At 33.4% G+C, this 19,424-nt stretch overlaps 3 protein-coding genes across 3 annotated transcripts; 2 read left to right on the top strand and 1 right to left on the bottom strand.

Annotated features, from left to right (window-relative positions):
- Positions 1-4: 4 nt before the first annotated feature.
- On the top strand, positions 5-2,866 carry LOC105142304 (uncharacterized). Its single transcript, XM_011049870.1, has 3 exons — positions 5-382; positions 1,604-1,684; positions 2,543-2,866. The coding sequence occupies exons 1-3, from the start codon at positions 218-220 to the stop codon at positions 2,702-2,704; spliced, it is 408 nt and encodes a 135-aa protein (XP_011048172.1). The 5' UTR covers positions 5-217; the 3' UTR covers positions 2,705-2,866.
- A 3,832-nt stretch (positions 2,867-6,698) lies between these two features.
- Positions 6,699-9,477, top strand: LOC105142303 (uncharacterized). Its single transcript, XM_011049869.1, has 2 exons — positions 6,699-7,738; positions 8,953-9,477. Exons 1-2 carry the CDS (start codon positions 7,389-7,391, stop codon positions 9,014-9,016), a joined length of 414 nt encoding a protein of 137 aa, XP_011048171.1. The 5' UTR covers positions 6,699-7,388; the 3' UTR covers positions 9,017-9,477.
- A 137-nt stretch (positions 9,478-9,614) lies between these two features.
- Positions 9,615-12,713, bottom strand: RLP46 (receptor like protein 46). Its single transcript, XM_011049868.1, has one exon. The coding sequence runs from the start codon at positions 12,262-12,264 to the stop codon at positions 9,856-9,858; it is 2,409 nt and encodes an 802-aa protein (XP_011048170.1). The 5' UTR covers positions 12,265-12,713; the 3' UTR covers positions 9,615-9,855.
- Between the last annotated feature and the right edge of the window lie 6,711 nt (positions 12,714-19,424).

Genomic DNA, 19,424 nt, shown 5'->3' with positions numbered 1-19,424 from the left:
AAACTTGGGAAAACTAGAGAGTCCCATCTTCAGTTATGGATTCATCTGTGGCTGTGAGCAGTGTAGTTTTTTGGGCCAAATAGGAGACCAAAGTGGGGATTCTGTGGGCCACTACAAGAACTGGAGACATAAAAGAAAAGGATTAGAGTATTTATTGTAAATAGCCACAAGGAAAAAAAAAAAATTACTCAGATAGAAGAGGAGGAAAACGAAAGTTATGGCGAGGAAGAGGAAAGTGGAAAGTAGCGCAGCGATAGTAGATGAGAGTGACAAAGTTTTGTATTCAGCGTTTAGAAATTCTGCTAATGAACTCTCTCAATTATACTCTCAAGCAATCAGTCATAACAAGCTTTCTTTTGAAGCTGGACAAAGACATGCTCTCGTGAGACCACTAAAAGTTTCTTTCTTTTTTCTTTTTGTTCAATTTCTTTTCTTTTTCTTGTTTTGGTATGGCACGACTCATCTTTATTGAATTTGTGAAAACCCCTTTGGGGTTTGATTGTTTTGATTCTACTTTTGAGGGTAGATGGTGTGTTTGTTGTTGAAAGTTTTGATCTTTAATGTATAATTGGTTACGATTATCATGCTTTTTGGAACGTATGTGATATGAATTATCATAGTTGTTGGTTTTGGTTTAACCTCATATCAAGTTTACTGATTTGTTGTTTTAACTTGAGTGAATTGATTGAGTACCGTGTTTACTGAATGATATGAACGATGTTTTTCTTTCTTTCATGAACGATGTTTTTCTTTCTTTCTTTCTTTCTTTTCTTTTGGCCTCTTATGGATTATTGAATGCTTGGTGTCATTTTGGAAGTCTGAAGCTATGGGCAAGTTTGGAAAAGTAATGGGATTTGAATGTTCTTAGTTAAAGACCGTATTTGGTACAAGGAGAAGACTCCTAATTATCACATTTTGTTCATTTTCTGGGTTTCAATGATCAAATAGCAAAAAAAGATTTCCAAGCGTTTATTTTTATGATTGTTGGATGCTGAAAATCTTATTGAAAATTACAAATGGTAGTTCTTTGCTCTCTTGATCGCTCTCTTATCCGAGGAGTGAAGTAATTGCATTAAATTGGTTGAATCTGAGATTGATAGCAGCAAAATGATGGAAAAATGTAGTGATTAAACTGGTTCTGACAATTCTGTTCTATGTTTATTCGACTAGGGTCCATTAGCTATTTGATAAATTTGACCGTATTTGCATGCACGCACTTAATTATGTTGCTTAGTCGTAGTTATTTAACCTTAGCTTTGGCGCTGCCATTTCTGTTAATATAAGCAGATTGGGTTATTGCTGAAACAAACAAGGAAGCACTAGATATTTGTTGGACTGCATCGTTTGGTTCCCATTTTTGTTGACACTGTTTTAGTAAAGCTAGTGGTAATTATTTTCTAGGGCTGAAATTGCTCAACTGGATTTCTCAAGTCTCCTCTATATATCATGGGATTATCATGATAAGCTGCATAAGAGTGGTGCAATCATGTGCATGATTGCTGGCATCTCCATTATTAGCTTTATTCAACCCTTTGGAAAATAGAACATGCGTTTGATGTTCATGAAGACCATCCACTCATACATTACCATTTGTTTTCTTCAGGAGAAACTGAGTAACTGGATGGCAGTGAAGCAGCAAGGTGGAATGATGGTGACACCAGAAGACATTTCTACTTATCTGCAGGTTTTGTTATGAAATTTTTACTTACAATCCTTCTCTTCACAATTCAGGAAAAGCTCTTGGCATTCATTCATTTGAAACATGTTTCTCATCTTTGGTATTATGATTGCTAAACATGGAAGTAACTCTTCATTAAATATTCTTCTCTCAGTGTTTATTGCATCGTAAAGGTAGGTTTGCTGCTCAAGCATTCCATCTCGTTCTGTTTTGTTTTATCTTAGGAGTCCATCAAACCTTTTGTAAAAGTTTTAAATTTACAAAGGTGTGAAGATTGTGAATGATGATAAAACCAGTGCGGAGAAACTGATATATTAAATGCTCTTCTACCAATTTGTTTTCTTTAATGCCTGTTTCTTACCAGCTGCAATCTGTTGCTGATTTAAATTCTGTTGACCTGTGCTTTACATATAAATATCCGACTCTTTTCTTCTTTGCCAAAATCCTGAAGATTGTAGACTGTTCAAGACCCAATCTTGTCTTACGATATTCACAGGTAGCCATGCTATCTGTTTTTAACTGCTGCATTGAACGAATTGGAAAATAACTAAGGGGAAGGTGCCATTGACAATATAATTGAGGCTATCCCATCTCTTGAGAAGATCAATAGAAAATGCTCTAGCGATACCAGAAAGTACAACTTTTTCAATGCTACTTTGGAACAGAAGTCATATTTAACATAGTGGGTGGGAGCATGATCTTATGCTCCAAGTACTGTCTGAATGCTGGAAAGGCAATCAACTGCTGGGAAGGCATGGCCTTTAGTTGAAGCTGCAAACATGTTTTGGGAAGGCTATGTTATTTCCTGACTAGTTATGCAAATTCTGATTGTGATTTCATTTTTTTTTTTGAATTGATTTGCAGAGTGAGCTGAACAATATTTCCAATGCTAGTTATGACTCACATGGTGGCCGGAATGAGGTGAACTCATCTATCACAACTCCTGTCATACAAAGCCAAGATAAAAACCTATGTTTTTCTTTCGATTCAGAAATGGATACAACTCCCGAAGGATCTGCTCACTAATTTCTCAGTCTTTATGAGAACTTGTATAGATTGATAGATTAATTAATGAGAAGATAACACTCAATTGATCTGTCTTCTCCACTTGTGAATCTTGGCAAATTCAACTCTATTCTTCTAATCTCTATCACACATGAAGATGGCTTCATCTATTTGCATTCTCTACTCCTGTTAGTCATGCTGATCTTATTTCTCATATCTTGCTCCATTGTTTGAACGTCACACTTTGGTAAAGTTTGGTTACATAATAGGCTACATATCTTCTTCTGTCATTTATGGTTGAAGTACTTAAAAAGTAGGGCTCCAAAGATAAGATAATATGTAAAATGATGAAGCAAGTAGTTTTTTTATATCTACCTTGAAAAGAGTTACAATTACAATGTCTATTGAAGTATTAAATCCTTATCATGAGACTGGTGGTGATGACATAGGTGACTGGAAATGTCTAGAATATGATGTATGGATGGTGAGGACAAGACTATCCTAGATCCTTAACATTTTATGTCGTGAACTATAGAATAGTCGATAGTCTTGTGACCTGGTATGAGACTTACAAAGACTTTCAATTCAAGATATATTTGGACCTAGATTGATGCCAAATCTAGGGATGTTGGGTTTGGTGTCTTACCAGACTCGTATGCATTTGGACTTAGCATGCTGTTGAGTTCAAAAGTATTGTGTCAGACCCATAAGTACCGAGGTTCAATGCATAGCTAATTCTATGGGTATTGGGTCAGGCACATTGCTAGACTTGTAGAAACTTGGGTTAAGTGCGTAGCCGAGCTTAAAGGTATTGAGTTCGGTAACTTGTCAGATCTATAGGCACTTGGACTAAGCGCTAAGTATATATTTGAGTCTAAGAATGTTAGGTATGACATCTTATCAAACTCACAAGCATTTGGGTTAAGTGCGTAGCCGAGCTTAAGGGTATTGAGTTCGGTAACCTGTCAGATCTATAGGCACTTGGACTAAGCATATAATTGAGCTCAAGGGTATTGGATTTGACATCTTGTTAGATTCATGGGTATTCGGGTGCAACATGTAGTTGAATTCAAGATTATTGGGTTAGATACATTTCTATACTCACAGATACTTGGGCTAAGTGTGTACTTGAATCAAATAGTATTGGGTTTGGTATCTTACAAGATTCATAGGCACATGAACTAAGCGTGCAATTGACTTCAAAGATGTTGGGTTGATATCTTTCCAGATCCATAAATATATCAGCTCAACATGTAGTTGACTCTAAAAATATTAGGTTTGATAAAATACCAGACTGATAAATACTTAGACACAAAATTTAGCTAAATAACATTGGGTTTGAAAATAAATTAAACTTATCAAATTTGAGCTTGATATTTTGATATTTTATATCAAACCCGGGAATATTGGTTAGCATCCAGCCTTTACTCTTTTTATGATGGGCTTCTTGAGCAAAGAGTTCGTGTACTTCGCCGGTCGTTAGCAGGCCTGATGGTTGTCACTTGTTTTACCTTGAAAGAGCATCATGTCTGGACACATTCAAACGGACAACAAAATGGTTAGTTCTATTATAGCCACTGGCTGATTGGAGAGGTCCTTCGATGCAACAATGGGTCACTATGAACCTGATTTGACATTAATTGATTGCATCGGTAATATCTTATTAGTTCAACTTGAAAATTAGAGGCTTTCAAATTCTATATATGTATTACTGGAGAAAGGAGTTGCTGTGTTTGCTGTTAGAATCCATTTCATCATATCCATATAAATCCCTGCTACCTGCTTGTAAATTTGTCTGTGATTAAGAGTTTCTGATGCTGAACTCTGACAAAAGCAAACACATATGGGCATGCTTCTGTCCCTAAAAAAACAAAGAAAGGGAGATGAAAGTGACATCCATGAAGTTCATGTCACAAACTTTTTACCTTGGCTTTCGTGATTTTTCCTTGCATCATATGACTGCCTTTGATTGGCTTCTCTAATAATCATGTGGTTTCCAAATGTCTAGCCTTCGAATTTCGATTGATGGGTCCGCTCTTTTGGCAGGTTAACGTGTGGCACATCTTTAAAATGAGTGTCTTTACCTAATTCTTATCATGTTACCTTGGATGCATGATACTTTTTTCGGTTTAATATTCCTATAATTGTTTTTCAAGTGTTTTTATTTAAAAATATATTAAAATAATATTTTTTTATTTATTTTTAATATTTATACATCAAAATGATATAAAAATACTAAAAAATTAATTTAAAATAAAGAAAAAATATTTTTTTTTATTTTTTTTAAAAATACTTTTGAAACACAGTCTCTAAATCCTCTAGAATTTATTTGAAAATATAGTTGCGATTGTTTTTTAAATAATTTTTTCATTTAGAAATGTATCTAAATATTATATATTTTTTATTTTTTTAAAAAATATTTTTGATATCAGTGCATTAAAATGATCTAAAAACACTAAAAATATTAATTTAAAACAAAAATTAAAAAAATAAATTTTTTTAGAAACGCTTTTAAAATGCAAAAATAAATAGGGATCTCAATAACTCACTACTAAGACTTATAAATTAATGATATTTATGTTATTAAATACTTTTGATAATGTTATACATTGCATCATTGAACATATCTTTCATCTATTCATGTTATTTTGAATTTAGATGTTAATAAAAATTAAAAATTAAATATATTTAATTTGTGATGTTTGTATGATGTCTTTATCAATAGCTAAGTTTTTTTCAGTGAAATGATAACTTAATTCATTTTATTTTTCTAAAAAAATGATATTAAGGGTTCAAAATTGAAATTTTTTGTTGGATTTCTTTTGACAATTTAATTATTTTTTCTAAAATATTCTTCATTCCTAATCAAGATTTGCAACCTCACATACCATAGATAAGATCAAAGATGCACATAGAAAAGATTGTTTACACATTTTTTTTTTTAAATTTAACAATTAACATAGATCAAGGGATTAGCTTATGATTTTCAAAACCAAAAGGACCAACTTGTAAAATAATAAAAAATAGGAAGCAAATCACAGTTTACCCAAGAGTACTTTTGTGCCTGCTAAAATCGAGGAGGCAACAAGGGAAAGAATAAAGAGGAGAGCAAATCGAGGGGAAAACACAACCACTAGCTTTGCTTTGGATTAAATCTTCTAAAATTCCTCAGAAAACCTAATTCCATATCATTAGAATAAATCCGAATCAACATGTGAGTCAACTTGGAAACTTTGATGCCTAATCATTGGATAAGGAGGAAAGTCATAACCTAGTGGGATGCTTAATTGCCTATTAGGCAAACCATGGGAGAATTATCTTGGCTAATGGTGCTTCTACATTTAAGGTAACTTATTTGAATACAACTACTTGCTTGCTATATGTAATTCATTGTATTTGGTATTAAGATGCGTTATGTTTTTTATTTAAAAATATAATAAAATAATTTTTTTATATCTTTTTTAATTTTTGACAATGACACTTCATCATAAGCATTAAAAAACATTTAAAAATAAGTATAAATTTAATTTTTTTTCAAGCCAAATACACTTTTAAAACATATACAAATATAGTTTCAAACATAATACCAAAAATGCATGCAGATTCTTTGAATATTCTCTTTCACAATAAGTTAAAATGTTGCCCTTGAGACCCACAAAATTGAAATGAAAGAGATTTTAAAAGTATAGGTTGTGTTTGTTAGTGTTTTAATATAGAAAATTAAAAAAGAAGAAGATAAAAATATATCTCATTGAAGAAATAAAGATAAAGAAATAAAATAATAGATTTATTTAAAAATTAATTTTGGAATAAATTTTATTTTCAAAACAAGAAATATAAAAATAGATATATCCTCTTATTATTTATGTTATTTTTCATCTTTTCTGTACCGTGATAATATTCCTCCTGCATGCAAAATAAAGTATTTAAGGCAGTTAATAATAAAATCCCTTTTTTTGGATTTTGGAGGGCCTAACGGTTACATTATAGAATACAAGAATACTTGGCAGTTGGTTTTTATCTTCCAAATCCTAGTCTCTCTAAGGTTGTCCCTTCTTTTTGCTCTTACATGTCTGACTGGATTTCTTGCTCGTCCTTTCATGGCTGGTTTACAATGCTGAGGTGAAATGATAGAGGCTAGGATTGTCATTTCTTGCAATAGTAATATTCCATAATTTTGTCCTGTCTTGTTAAGATTACAAGTGCTGTCTTTTTCTATCATTGAAACAGAGGTGTTTTAACTCTGGATGGACAGGTTTTTTCAGTCTATAGAGTCTTCTAATTCATCATCAAATACCTTAAGACTCAAAACTGCTTTCTGGGTTCCACTTCTTTCTTTGAAAGTTTTTGACTTGATCCCTCCTTTCGATCTCTAAACTCAAAACAAAAGAACCCAATTTTGAGTTTAATTTGGTTCTGTGTTATTACAAGTTGTTTTGTTTCTACTTTCTTCAATGGGGTCCATTTTGTTCCGACAACTTTTTTGCCAAGTTGACAGCAGTTTTGTCTGTTAAAACACAGTTCCTTTTACAAACCACCTTGTTGGGTTTGCTTGCTTTCCATTTTTTGTCCTTCTTCATACTTCTCAAATTATAGGAATTCAATGGTTGAAAGATTCAAGTTTTAGATCCATGCTTTTGAATTGGAGTCATGAAATGGGCAAATTCTTTTGTAGTTTGATTGACGATCAAGAAAATATTTGTTCATGAGGGTCTTGTTTTGCAAGATCCATTGTCCTTTCATTTGCTTCTGCAAGCCCTCTCCTAGAATATACGGACCAGTACCACTGAAATTGGAAAACAGCCCTCATGTTCCTTCAACTGCAGTTATATCAGTTGTTGATGCCTCCTGTGATGGTGATCATGTGCTGAATGATTCCGTTGATGTGAAAGAAGGGAGTGTAGGTGTTGATGGGAAACAATCACAGGCTCAGAATGGCCTCAAAAGTAGTCTCAAAAAGGCAGATTTTGATTCGAAAGAGGTAAATAAGAAGAAAGTGCGGTGGATGGATTTCTTAGGGAAGGAACTTGTTGAGATCAGAGAATTTGAGTCCAGGTTTGTACTTTTTTGTGGTCTCTATTATCTCCATCGACATTTTTGCTATACAAAACAAACGTATTTCTGTATAAGTGTAATTGATGAAGCTGATGGATTTAAGGATGGACAAGAAAGAATGGTTTCATTAAATTTTGTTAATTTTCTCACTGATTGACTATAGCACTTCCAGTCCTTTCAGCTATAGCATATTGTTGTTCTACTGGTTTTAAATATTGTGCAAAGAAGCTTCTTCTAGGGTAAGGGAGGGAAGTTCCATCTTAAGGCTGCATTTCCTGTGGTGGCTAAGCTTTCTGGTTAGAATTGTTAGAAACAATGAGCTTTGATTGGTGGGAAACAATGCTATTACGTTGATCTGTATATAAAACGAGGACAATGGCATCATACTTTTGGTTGGGAAAATTGGGATGGGCTAATGTTTTCCAAGGAACATATGAATAGAATAGAGATGGATGTATTAGACTCCTCCCTTGTGATATCTTAAAGAACGGAAAATCCGTTGCTGGTCTTCGTGGTATATTTAAGAAACTGGCTTAACAGAAACGGATATTCAGTAGCTTATCGTGTTCAGTACAATCTTGTCTCTCTTATAGATTCGTAATTTCTGTCTGTCTACTACTCCCTCCCTGAGTAGGGATGCGAGGATAGCATTTGATTTTGCACTCATCTGATGATGCATGCTTTCTGTTTAGAGTTATAGTGATATGTATTTCGACTTGTTCTAAGGGATTCTGACATGTAACTTCTATCTTTCCAGGTTTAAATCCTCAATTTAATCATTTAGTGCTTGCAAATTAACTGTACAGAAGATTGGCTTGATCAAATGATTTCAAGCCATCCAACTTGCATCAAACGATGGCAAAGATTTCCAAGAAAAAATCCTGAAAACGAAAACAAATCACTGGCTTGAGATATATCTAGTCATCATCATTTTGTGGGAGAAATGAGTTCCCAGTCCCCTGAAGCATGTGCAATTGCTCATCGCATTAGCTGCTCTAATCAAATAGAAAATCTGCGTTTTTACAATGTGTGCTGCAACGTACTTGTGGCCCTAAACAACACACTAGAATGTTGCTTATCTAACATGTCAATGCCACTTGTAGCATTTTCTTGAATTCTACTTTTATGGATTGTTTATAACCAATAAATTTTATACCTGGATTGTTCCCAACCTTATAATATTTCTTTGAACCTGTTTTTTCCCTTTTAACCAGCGAAACAGAAGATAGTGACAGTGAAGGTCAGAGCAATAGAGGCTGTGCTTGTACAATTCTTTGACATCTATTTAACAACATCCTTCTTTTTCAAGCTTCTGTAGTGACTACAACAATCACAAGAGAAAGATGAAAAGAATTTGTGGCTCCTCTGGGAGAATCTGCAGTGGAGTTAGATCAGGTTCCCATTTACTTCAATTCCGCTGAATCAACTCTCAAATCAAAAGATATCCAAGAGAGACTTCAATATATACTTTATATGAAATGGGAAAATATTGTCTCTCTTTCAATTCTTTTACGGTGTAATGGCTCATTCATTTAGCAAATATGAAATTACATATAAGTTCACAATCTAACTCCTGTTAAGTCACTTCTTTTACGAGATTGGACACTTATCATCATGCTAGATTCATGATTCCCTCAATAGCTGTCATAAAACTATTAATACTATTGTAGCATGTTTCTGCATGATATACGCTACTTCCTTCACGTGAAAATTACGGGAGTGTTGTTAGAGTGGGTCAATACTGCTCTCTGTGTTGTTTCTTATCAGATATATATATATTTTTTACTATTACATCGTTTGCATGTGATGTTTATGATTCAAACATACGTTTCCTCAAGTGCAGATTAGTAGTGTAACTGGTCCACAGAGTAAAATAGGTGGGAAATGGTGCGTTTGTTGCCATTCTAAACCACTAAAAAGGCTAAATGAACTTCAGAGACTTGCAGAGTGTAAACAAACTATAGAACAGTTCATTTAGAAATGGCATGCCCAATTGAAATATTCTTGCAATTTCAGCTTGTGACACTTCTAACTAGACTCGGAGCACAAGGTACTTGTTCTGAAAAATAAAGTATACTTGTTACCATTGATCCCTTGCCAACAGTCAGTAGCCAAACCTAAACCCGTTGCCTTCTGTGTGGTCGGTGGCGATTTTGAGGTGGTAACCTTATACAGCCAGAGACAAGTATGATTGTTATTGTTGCAAAAAAGCCTACTGAATATCCAATCCCTGCACCTTGCCAAGAAAACCATGAGTCATCTGCTTCTGGTTGGTTTACTTGTGGCTGCTCTGGTGGACATGGTAGTTGAATTTGAAAACCACATAGCCCACTGTTGTTGGCATATGAATTTGGATCATTCATCGTGTCCATTTGGCCACCCACTGGAATCTGACCCTCGAGTTTGTTGTTACTTACATCCAAAGTTGTAAGTTCTTGAAGTTTTGATAGTGTTCTTGGAATGGAACCGGATAGTCTGTTATGTGACAAGTCCAGGCTCTCTAGACTCTCTAGATTGCCGTAAGTTGCTGGTATCTTGCCAGAGAGGTGGTTATATGAGATGTTCAGTAGCTTCAGACCCTTTAGGTGACCTAATGAAGCTGGGAGTTGGCCAGAAAGCTGGTTCTTTGACAAGTCTAGCAAAGAGTAGATTTCAAGGCTGTGGCTTGAGAGACCTTGTTTCGACTTCTTCCAATTAACTATCAAGTCACTGAACTCGATGGGGAAGGTGAACATATCTGAGACTGATCTGAAAGTATTGGGTGTATCTATCATTCCAACCAGATTCCCCATCTTGGCCGGTATTTCACCACTGAGATTGTTGTTTGAGACATCTAGAATTCGGAGGCTAGTGAGGTTGGTTAAGTTGCTGGGGATTGAACCTTCGAGGTTGTTGTTACGTAAGTTCAGGACTTGAAGAGTGGACATTTGAGAGAGAGACATCGGCAGTTCTCCTGCAATTCTGTTGTCATGGAGGTCAAGGTGTTCAAGGTTGTTCAAATCTGTCAGGTTACTGGGTAGTTTTCCTGAGAACATGTTTTTTCCTAATGAAAGTATCCTGGTTTCTTGAGAAAAGATCACTGGAATTTCACCCGAGAACTCATTGTAAGATAAATCGATGTAAGCGAGTAATGCATTGGGCCTAAAATCTGGAATGTTCCCCGAAAACCTGTTTCCTGATAAATCCAAAAGAAGGAGGCGATAAATCTTCGAGATGGACTCTGGAATCTGTCCTGAAAAGTTGTTTCCAGAGAACACAAGAATCATGACTTTAATGGCATCTCCAATGTTACTTGGCAACTCTCCGGAGAAGCTATTCCTCGATAAGGCTAGGACTGACAAACTTTCAGACCGAAAGAGACGAGGTGGAAGTGAACCTGTAAGATTGTTGTCTGACAGAAATATGCTGCCTATGTCCATTTCAGCAACCCATTCCGGGAATGGTCCTTCTAGCTTATTCTTGCTTAAATCCAGGAAAACAAGATCCTTCTGTGTAGAAATCCAGTCTGGGATTCTCCCCGCGAGACGGCATGAACTCAGAGATAACTGAGCTAGCATACACTTGGGCTCCAAGTTTACAGTGTTATTCCAAGTCAGATTATTCCCTCCAAGAAACAGATCCTTTAGACTTTTGATGTCAAACAACCAAGTTGGGATTCCTCCAGATAGTACGTTGTTTTCCAATCTGAGTGTTTCTAACTTGTGAAGCTTCTGTATGGATGATGTGATTCCACCAGTCAGCCTGTTACCGCTCAAGGCCAGAGTGGTCAAGTTGGTTAAATCACCAATATCTTTAGGAATCTCCATGGATAAAGAATTGTCCCTCAACTCCAATATTTCCAGCTCCTTCAGGAAGAGAACTGAAGATGGAATCATACCAAAGAAATTGTTGCTGCGAAGATTCAACTGCTGTAACTTCGTAAGGTTTCCGATCTCTTCAGGAATATACCCCCCCAGAGAATTATCATCCAACTTCAACACTCCCAAGTTGAGAAGAGAGCCCACTTCTTTGCTTATAGCCCCATTGAGTAAATTGCTACTCATATCAAGATACTGTAGATACCTCAAATGGAAAATATGTGGAGGAATGGATCCACTGAAGTTATTTTGCATCATGTCGAGGTGAACCAGCTTGCTGAGATTGGAAAACACACCGGGTGGGATCTCACCTACGATATAATTTGAGGATATATCAAGCAACATCAAGCTTTTGATGAGAGAGAGAGGAGATAAAGCCATGGAAGGAATTGGTATGGGTTGCTCAGCTAAAACCAGAGAGTTAAGGTGGAGGGCAACTACTTTTCTAGAATTTGACCGAGAACTACAAGTGACCAAATCCCAGTGGCAACAATCTGAGCTAGCATCCCACGAATCCAGGCTGGAGAGGGAATATTGTGTAGAAGAGTTAATACTGTCCAAGAGGGAGGATTTGAAGTGGAGAAGGGCTAGTTTCTGATCATCTGGACAGCACAAGGAAGAGGAGAAGAGGATGGAGAGGGAAAATAGTAGTAATCTAAGTTCAGCCATCAGTAGTTGAGTATGGTTTTCCTCTGGTTTTCTTGTTCCCAGCTGTAAAAGTATATAGGAGTAAGTGCTCCCACGCTGCAGTAATATGGTGTGTTTTAGTCTATGGCTAGTGGTGGAAGGTCGAAAAACCAGTGGGCTAGGGAGAGGCAGGTTTGATTCCTTGCATGGACTTGAGCTACTACTTCAGTTGACTTGGAATAATGACATTAAGCAGTGGAATAAGACTTGGAATGTTTTGTTTTTTTTTGAAGTTTGAAAGACAACAAACCGCGTAGAAACCTCATAGTCAAGTCATCAGTCCCACTAGATTTGTTTCCGGTGGAGGGAACTGTATCTGATAAGTAAAGAAACGTGACTCACCAGCTTCACTCTCTAGATGGAAACACCAGGACCATTTCTTCTTCCTCACAAGGAAAAAGTTACCACTTCAAGCCGAAAGTTTGAAGATGAGAATTCCAAGTTATTAATAATAGGCTTGCTTCTTAATGGAAGTAGGATGGTGCTGCTTACTGCTGACTGCTTAGCCATTTTGGCCTATCAGTGCATCCTCTTCATTCCTTTTATCACCAAAGCATTCAAAACAAGATTGTTTCCAAGCCCTTATCTTCGCAGGAAAATAAGGTTGGAAAAATTGGCTGTTTAATTTTGACTAATGAAAACCTTTAATGAGGATAATTCAATTTGAGAAGAAAAATTCAAAATTGAATGTTTAAAGACTCGATTAAAATTTTTTAGGGTTTAATTTAATTTATTAAGGGCTTAATTGCAATAAAAAATAATTTTTTGAAGTCAATTTAGGTTTTAATTTGAAGAAATTAAAGCCTAGGGGTTAAATTGTATTTTGAAGGGTTAATTTGGTGAAATCAAGGGCTTAATTGCATACATATTAAAGTTTTAAGGCAAATTAAAGATCTAATTATAGATTTTCAAGACCAATAACCAATTTGTAAGTAGTGCGTAATTTCAAGGGTAGCAATAGGTGAAATCATGGGCCAAATTAAAAAAAACTAAAAGTTGAAGGTCAATTGAAAACTGAAATACACAAATCAGAAACTAATGATCAGGATGAAAAAGGTGTTGAACTTCGGGGTTGATAATTGGTTTGGAATGAGTGAAATTGCATCAAATTAAAAGTTGGGATGCAATTATTGGTACAATAAAAAGCAATTGAAAGAATATAAACTAAATTGAAGTTTGTTAAATCTCAAATTAAAAACCCTAACTTTTAGGTTTAATATAAAGGACGCGTCACTTAGATTAATGAAGGGGGTGAATGACATATCGTTCAACCACTGTTTAACTTATTTTTTGACAATTTTGGTTGATTGAGTAGATATCTTAGGCGAATGAATGTGGCATTTCTAACTAAATCTAGGATTGTAACCACCTTCATTTAATTGAGAAACAACCTCTCTACAATAATCAACTACTCTCATCATAACTGTAAAATGCACTCAAAACCCTTCCATTTTAATCAGAGGGCCAAACTTTGATGAATGATAATTAATTTTTAATTAAATCCATAAAAATCTTAGCTTAAAACCCTATAAATACCCGTCTAAAAATCTACTAGAAAAGAAAAGAGGAAGTGGGGAAAAGAGAGAAAGAGAGAAAGAGGTGAGGAAAAGATTGATAAATGAGCTTTAAAGTGTGAAGATTTAATAACCTAACACAAAGATTTCCTCAATTTAGAGAGAAAGTAGTGACATAACTAAAAGATTGATATTTTTTCTCAAGTGCAAGAGTGTTGAAGTAATAAATAACCCAGCAAGACCGGGGTCGAATTACAAGAAGGTTAATTATATAAATTATAACAACAACAATAACAATAACAAAACAACAATAAAACAACAACAACAACAACAACAACAATAAGAGGACTTTGAGATGTAAGATTAATGTAAAGATTAAATAATAAAAACAAATGTCAAGGTTAGAGGATCCACTAATGGTATTTCAAACAAGTATAGTATAAACTCTTTTTATTGCTCAACTGAAAACTACACACAAAAAAGGTTCCAATCGGATTATAAATGGTTAACATGATTACACTAGTTATCTTATTTGAATAATATTAATACTTGTAAATGTTGTTAGTAAATGTTGTCAGGTATTCATGATTATAACTTATATTAACAACAAATCAAGTTTCTTTCATAACACATGTGTAGGTTATACCATACAGTTGAATTATGAAAGTGCTAAGTATTTGTTGTACCAAGTGTTATACAACATAAATTTAGATTAATATTTAACAAGTAAAGTATTAAAAGTGAACTAGATAACAAATACAAAACATGTTAGTATCAAACATTAAAGTTCATGTTGAGTTTATATTATACTTATTCTTACACCATTAGTGTACCCTTTTCACCTTGACATGATAAACTTAGCTAAACATAATGAAGAAGAGAAACATAAATAAACAAGATAAGAACATAAATAAGATATAAGTTAACTAAGTAAATTGAAGGAAATGAAAAGCATAAACAAAAGATTAATGAAAGCAGAACTTAAACATTACAAAAATATAAAGAGAACGAATAAGAATAAGAACATGATCTTGATTTGAAAACCAAGATGCCTAAATGCATGACAAATGCCTCCTTTTATAGGTCAAAATTGAAAACTATTGATTTATTAACTAATTATTAAGTGGGTGGCCACAACTTAACTTGGTGACAATCTTTATCTTTTTTCGAATAAGAATAAGAACATGATCTTGATTTGAAAACCAAGATGCCTAAATGCATGACAAATGCCTCCTTTTATAGGTCAAAATTGAAAACTATTGATTTATTAACTAATTATTAAGTGGGTGGCCACAACTTAACTTGGTGACAATCTTTATCTTTTTGTTTAAATAAAATGTCATCGCTAACATTAGAATTTGAACAAACTTAATCCATAAAAGTTCTAGGAAATTGTCTTAGGTTTCCAACAAAAAAAAATTAAGATCATTTGAACTTCTAGAACTCAAGATATGGGATGAGCACTGAATATTGTCTAGGCTGCATGACAGTTTCGGACTTCTCCGTTGTTGCTTAGATTTAGACTTCTAAATAGCAAAATTGAGTCTTGCATTCCTATAAATGTTTTAAGCCCATGTCTTAGCTTTTCATCCATGTAGAGTAGATCCAAATCCAAGTTCTACAGCTTCAGATATGACCCAATGACTGAATAATATTTTAGTTTGAACTGAACCAACATCTCTTTTCTAAGCTTCACCCTCTCTTTGTCTTCTCAATTTTAGTAGTTAAACTCATCAATCAATCATTTGATTTATTTGATAGACCTGCATTTAAGATGAATATTTACCATAAATTAAAGGTATCTTATAGTATCAGGTTTGTTATTATAAAACATGCTTTAGTTAAATAGTTATTGATACTTCAAGTGAAAAATACTGATATAAAATCTTGATAAAAATATACTTTTAAGTACTAATCATACCCCCCATCCAGCTTATTACTAGTCCCTAGTAATCAAAGCATTAAAATAGAAAAACCAATTTACAAGTTCCACAAAGCAAGACATTCATTATTCAACTTCCATTAATCTATTCAGATAAACAAACTCTCATTAAATTTATATATCTGCTCAATACCTCTTTACCAAGATATTAATAAATTTTTTTATGCATATCAACACATAATTATGGGGCTTTACTTGGACGAAAAAATAATTTTATTCTAATGTTTAAGGTTAACTTCCTTGGGTTGAGATTATTATCTTCTTTTTGTTTCTATTTTTTTTAAATATATATATATATTATAATCATATGTTAAAGTTGTGTGTGTGAAAATAAAGGTTTAAAAATACTTGTTAAATGAGTATATGAGCAGAATTAAGTGATAAAAATACGAGAGTTTGTAAATCTGAATATTTCAAGAAATATTTTGATAGACCTTATTAAGAATGTTTACTAAGATGCGTCTTAAGGGTCACTTTAACAAAAAAACTCCTTTACTCTGCCATCCTAGTAACAACAGTTTTTGCAAATGGTATATGAAATAGAAAATGCAGTTAGTTTTTTTTTTTAATATCAACTACTATCCTTCCTCTCAACAAAAATGAGACATTGCCCTCAATGTCATAAGGTAGAAAGATAGAGTATAAAAGACATCACCTAAAACAACGACTATTGAAAAGCATGAAACACACTTAAACAAATATAAAAAATAACAAAACATAAATGTTATGCTATTAATAAAACCAAAAGAAACACGTTCTTACAAACTAAGGCTTAAATCATAGTTGTGATTATGACTCACATCTTCCCTTGCTTTAACTTCCAAGAACGGCTTAAACGCCCTCTATGGGTCGAGGATAGGCTTCCCATCTAATTTTTTAAAAACTAGCAAATAAGATCTTTTATAGTTAGATTCCCAAGACTAAGTTGATCATGTTCTTTATGAAAATAAGGCATAAATCATGAATTATACGATGCATATCTTTACTAGGATGCATCTCAAGAGTTAATAGAAGATTATTTAAAGACTCCTTACTCAGACCATCCTTAATGAATTATACTTTATCTTCACGGTTTATAAATACCATTTTTAAAGAATGATATTGTGCATTAGAAGTCTAGCACATTGATGATAAACTTTCAATCGTTTTGCATGATGTTTTTTGCAAAAAAGTGCTTTTACCTATCCTTGATATGTATGAAATAAAAGAATTGGAAGACTCACATGATAATCAAACCTTTCATTCAATCATCCAGTGAATATCTTCAGGAATTTCATGGTTCATCAATAACCTCAATCTTACACACCTAGCACGGTAAATTTTTATAATCGTATTTTAAGGCAGAGTGAGAAAATACTTTTTCAATATTTCAAGAGTGGTGTCCATTTTCAAATGAAAATTGGAGAAAAGATTTAAAGAAGGGAGAAAGAGTAAAGAATTATATAAATATATATACAAATATTAGTTATTATGAGAAACTGAAAGAATCGACTTAAGAGTCACGAAGTACTATTATCCACCATTTAATCGGGGTGAGAGAGACTAGAAAAACAAGAGTCACACATAAAAAAACACAAAAATAAAATGAGAAAAACAAAATAATTAACCTTTATCTACAGGATCATTCAAACCAATGGGTTCATTTTTACTAGAAAAATTATCAAGGTAAGCTTTTAAACGATATCTATTTACCTTAAAAACATTGTCATTATTTGGATTCTCATTATCAAAGGCCCCATAAGGATACAAGTTTCTTAATAAATGGACCACTCCATCTTGATCTTAGCTTTTTAGGAAATAAATAGAGTCAAGAATTATAAAGTAAAACTTTTTTACTAGTATCAACTTGTTGACAATTTTCACAAGTTTTACAAAATATATGCGTGTCCTTGAACATGGTAGGTCAATAAAATCCATTTTGTAAGATTTTTATAGTTGTCTTCTTTGATGAGAAATGACCTTCACATGCCTCAGAATGACAAAATTTAATGACACTACTTACCTTTTTTTCGGGAATGCATCTTTAAATATTTGATCAGGACAATGTTTGAATAAGTAAGTGTCATCCCAATAAAAGTTATTCACTTCATTCAAAAACTTTTTTTTGTCTTGGGTACTCCAATGAGCTGGAAAATCTCCTGAAGAAATTTTTTTTTGATATGATTAGCAAACCAAGGTATTGGACTAAGAGAAAGTAAGGATTTATCAGAAAAGTAATAATCGATTAGTGGGATGTTAGAAGTTGAATATATTATTAATTTTGACAAATGATTTGTATCAATATTTTTAGTGCCTTTCTTATCCTTGATTTTTTTATGAGAATAAATTATTTGTAATTTTTCAGATTCATCAACTCAGTTTTACTCAAGGTAGATTCAAATTGATCATAAATTAATTCTTCAATATGATATACTTATTGTAAATCATTATCATCTCCAGGCTTGCAAATGTTGAAAATATTGATCTCCAATGTCATGTTTTCAAATGATAGCTTCATTACTCCATTCCTATAATTAATCAGTGCATTAGAAGTTGCGAGAAATGAACATCCTAAAATAACAAGAAATGAATTATATACTTTAACAGGTTGTGTGTCCAAGATAATAAAATTCACAGGATAAATAAATTTATCAACTTGTACTAACATATCTTCAACTATTCCTTTAGGTACTTTTATAAATCTATCAGCAAGTAAGAGAGTTACATAAGTTGGTTTTAACTCACCTAGATTGAGACTCTGAAAAACTGAATATTGAAGTAAATTCACACTAGCTCCAAGATCAAGTAAGACTCTTTCAATTTTATGTTTTCCAATAAAATAAAAAATTGTAAAACAACCAACTTCTTTATATTTAAACGCATTATTGTTCTAAAGAATGACACTTACTTGTTCGGTTAAAAAGGCTTTCTTTTTCACATTCAATTTTCTTTTCACAGTGCACAGATCTTTTAAAAATTTAGCATAAGAAGGTACCTGTTTAATAGCATTCAAAAAAGATATATTGATCCTTAATTGTTTGAAATTTTTAAAGATTTCAGAGTTATGATTGACTTTCCTTTGTTTGGTCATGACATGAAGGAATGGAAGTGTTGACGGGAAATCAGTTTTTTTTTTTGTAATGTTCAGATTCAACCCCTTCCTTACCCTTAGAGATTAACTTATCATCTTTCTCACAAGGTTCAAGAGTGAATTTTTCAGTAACCTCACCACTGTGAAGAGTGATAACTGATTTAACTTGATTAATGTGTTGGCCTCCGAAACTACTTGTATTTACATTGTATTGCACATTGGGATTTTGTTGTGGTTGAGATAAAAACTTACATTTATTTTGAAAATTAAGAGCAGATGTCAATCTTGTAAGAGTATCTTTAAAATCTGTTATGCTTTGAGCAAATTGAATGTTGATTGTCCCTTACTTTTCAATGAATGCATACAATATTTCCTCAAGATTTCTTTTAGGAGGTGGAGCATAAGGAGGTGTATATTTATGAGAATTTTAGAAATTATGGTGTGCTTGAAATGGTGGCTATGAAGTTTATACATTATTGTTATTACTCTTCCAACTAAAATTTAGGTGATTTCCCCAACCAAGGTTGTATGTTTGCGAGTATGGGTTGTGATTGAGCCTTTGGAAACTGTTTAAAGCATGAGCTTGTTTATGGAGACATTCCTTAAAAGAAGGCAA

This window comes from Populus euphratica, unplaced genomic scaffold (assembly GCF_000495115.2).
Source record: "Populus euphratica unplaced genomic scaffold, PopEup_1.0 scaffold140.1, whole genome shotgun sequence".
NCBI lineage: Eukaryota > Viridiplantae > Streptophyta > Magnoliopsida > Malpighiales > Salicaceae > Populus > Populus euphratica.
This window is presented reverse-complemented; position numbering and strand designations above follow the sequence as displayed.

What these genes read in the sequence shown, in the direction of transcription:
- LOC105142303 (XM_011049869.1), top strand. Translation starts at nt 7,389, where the DNA reads ATGAGGGTCTTGTTTTGCAAGATCCATTGTCCTTTCATTTGCTTCTGC. An exon ending in ATCAGAGAATTTGAGTCCAG is followed by an intron (nt 7,739 to 8,952) that starts GTTTGTACTTTT and finishes CCTTTTAACCAG; the next exon opens with CGAAACAGAAGATAGTGACA.
- LOC105142304 (XM_011049870.1), top strand. Translation starts at nt 218, where the DNA reads ATGGCGAGGAAGAGGAAAGTGGAAAGTAGCGCAGCGATAGTAGATGAG. An exon ending in CTGGACAAAGACATGCTCTC is followed by an intron (nt 383 to 1,603) that starts GTGAGACCACTA and finishes TGTTTTCTTCAG; the next exon opens with GAGAAACTGAGTAACTGGAT. An exon ending in ACATTTCTACTTATCTGCAG is followed by an intron (nt 1,685 to 2,542) that starts GTTTTGTTATGA and finishes ATTGATTTGCAG; the next exon opens with AGTGAGCTGAACAATATTTC.
- RLP46 (XM_011049868.1), bottom strand. Translation starts at nt 12,264, where the DNA reads ATGGCTGAACTTAGATTACTACTATTTTCCCTCTCCATCCTCTTCTCC.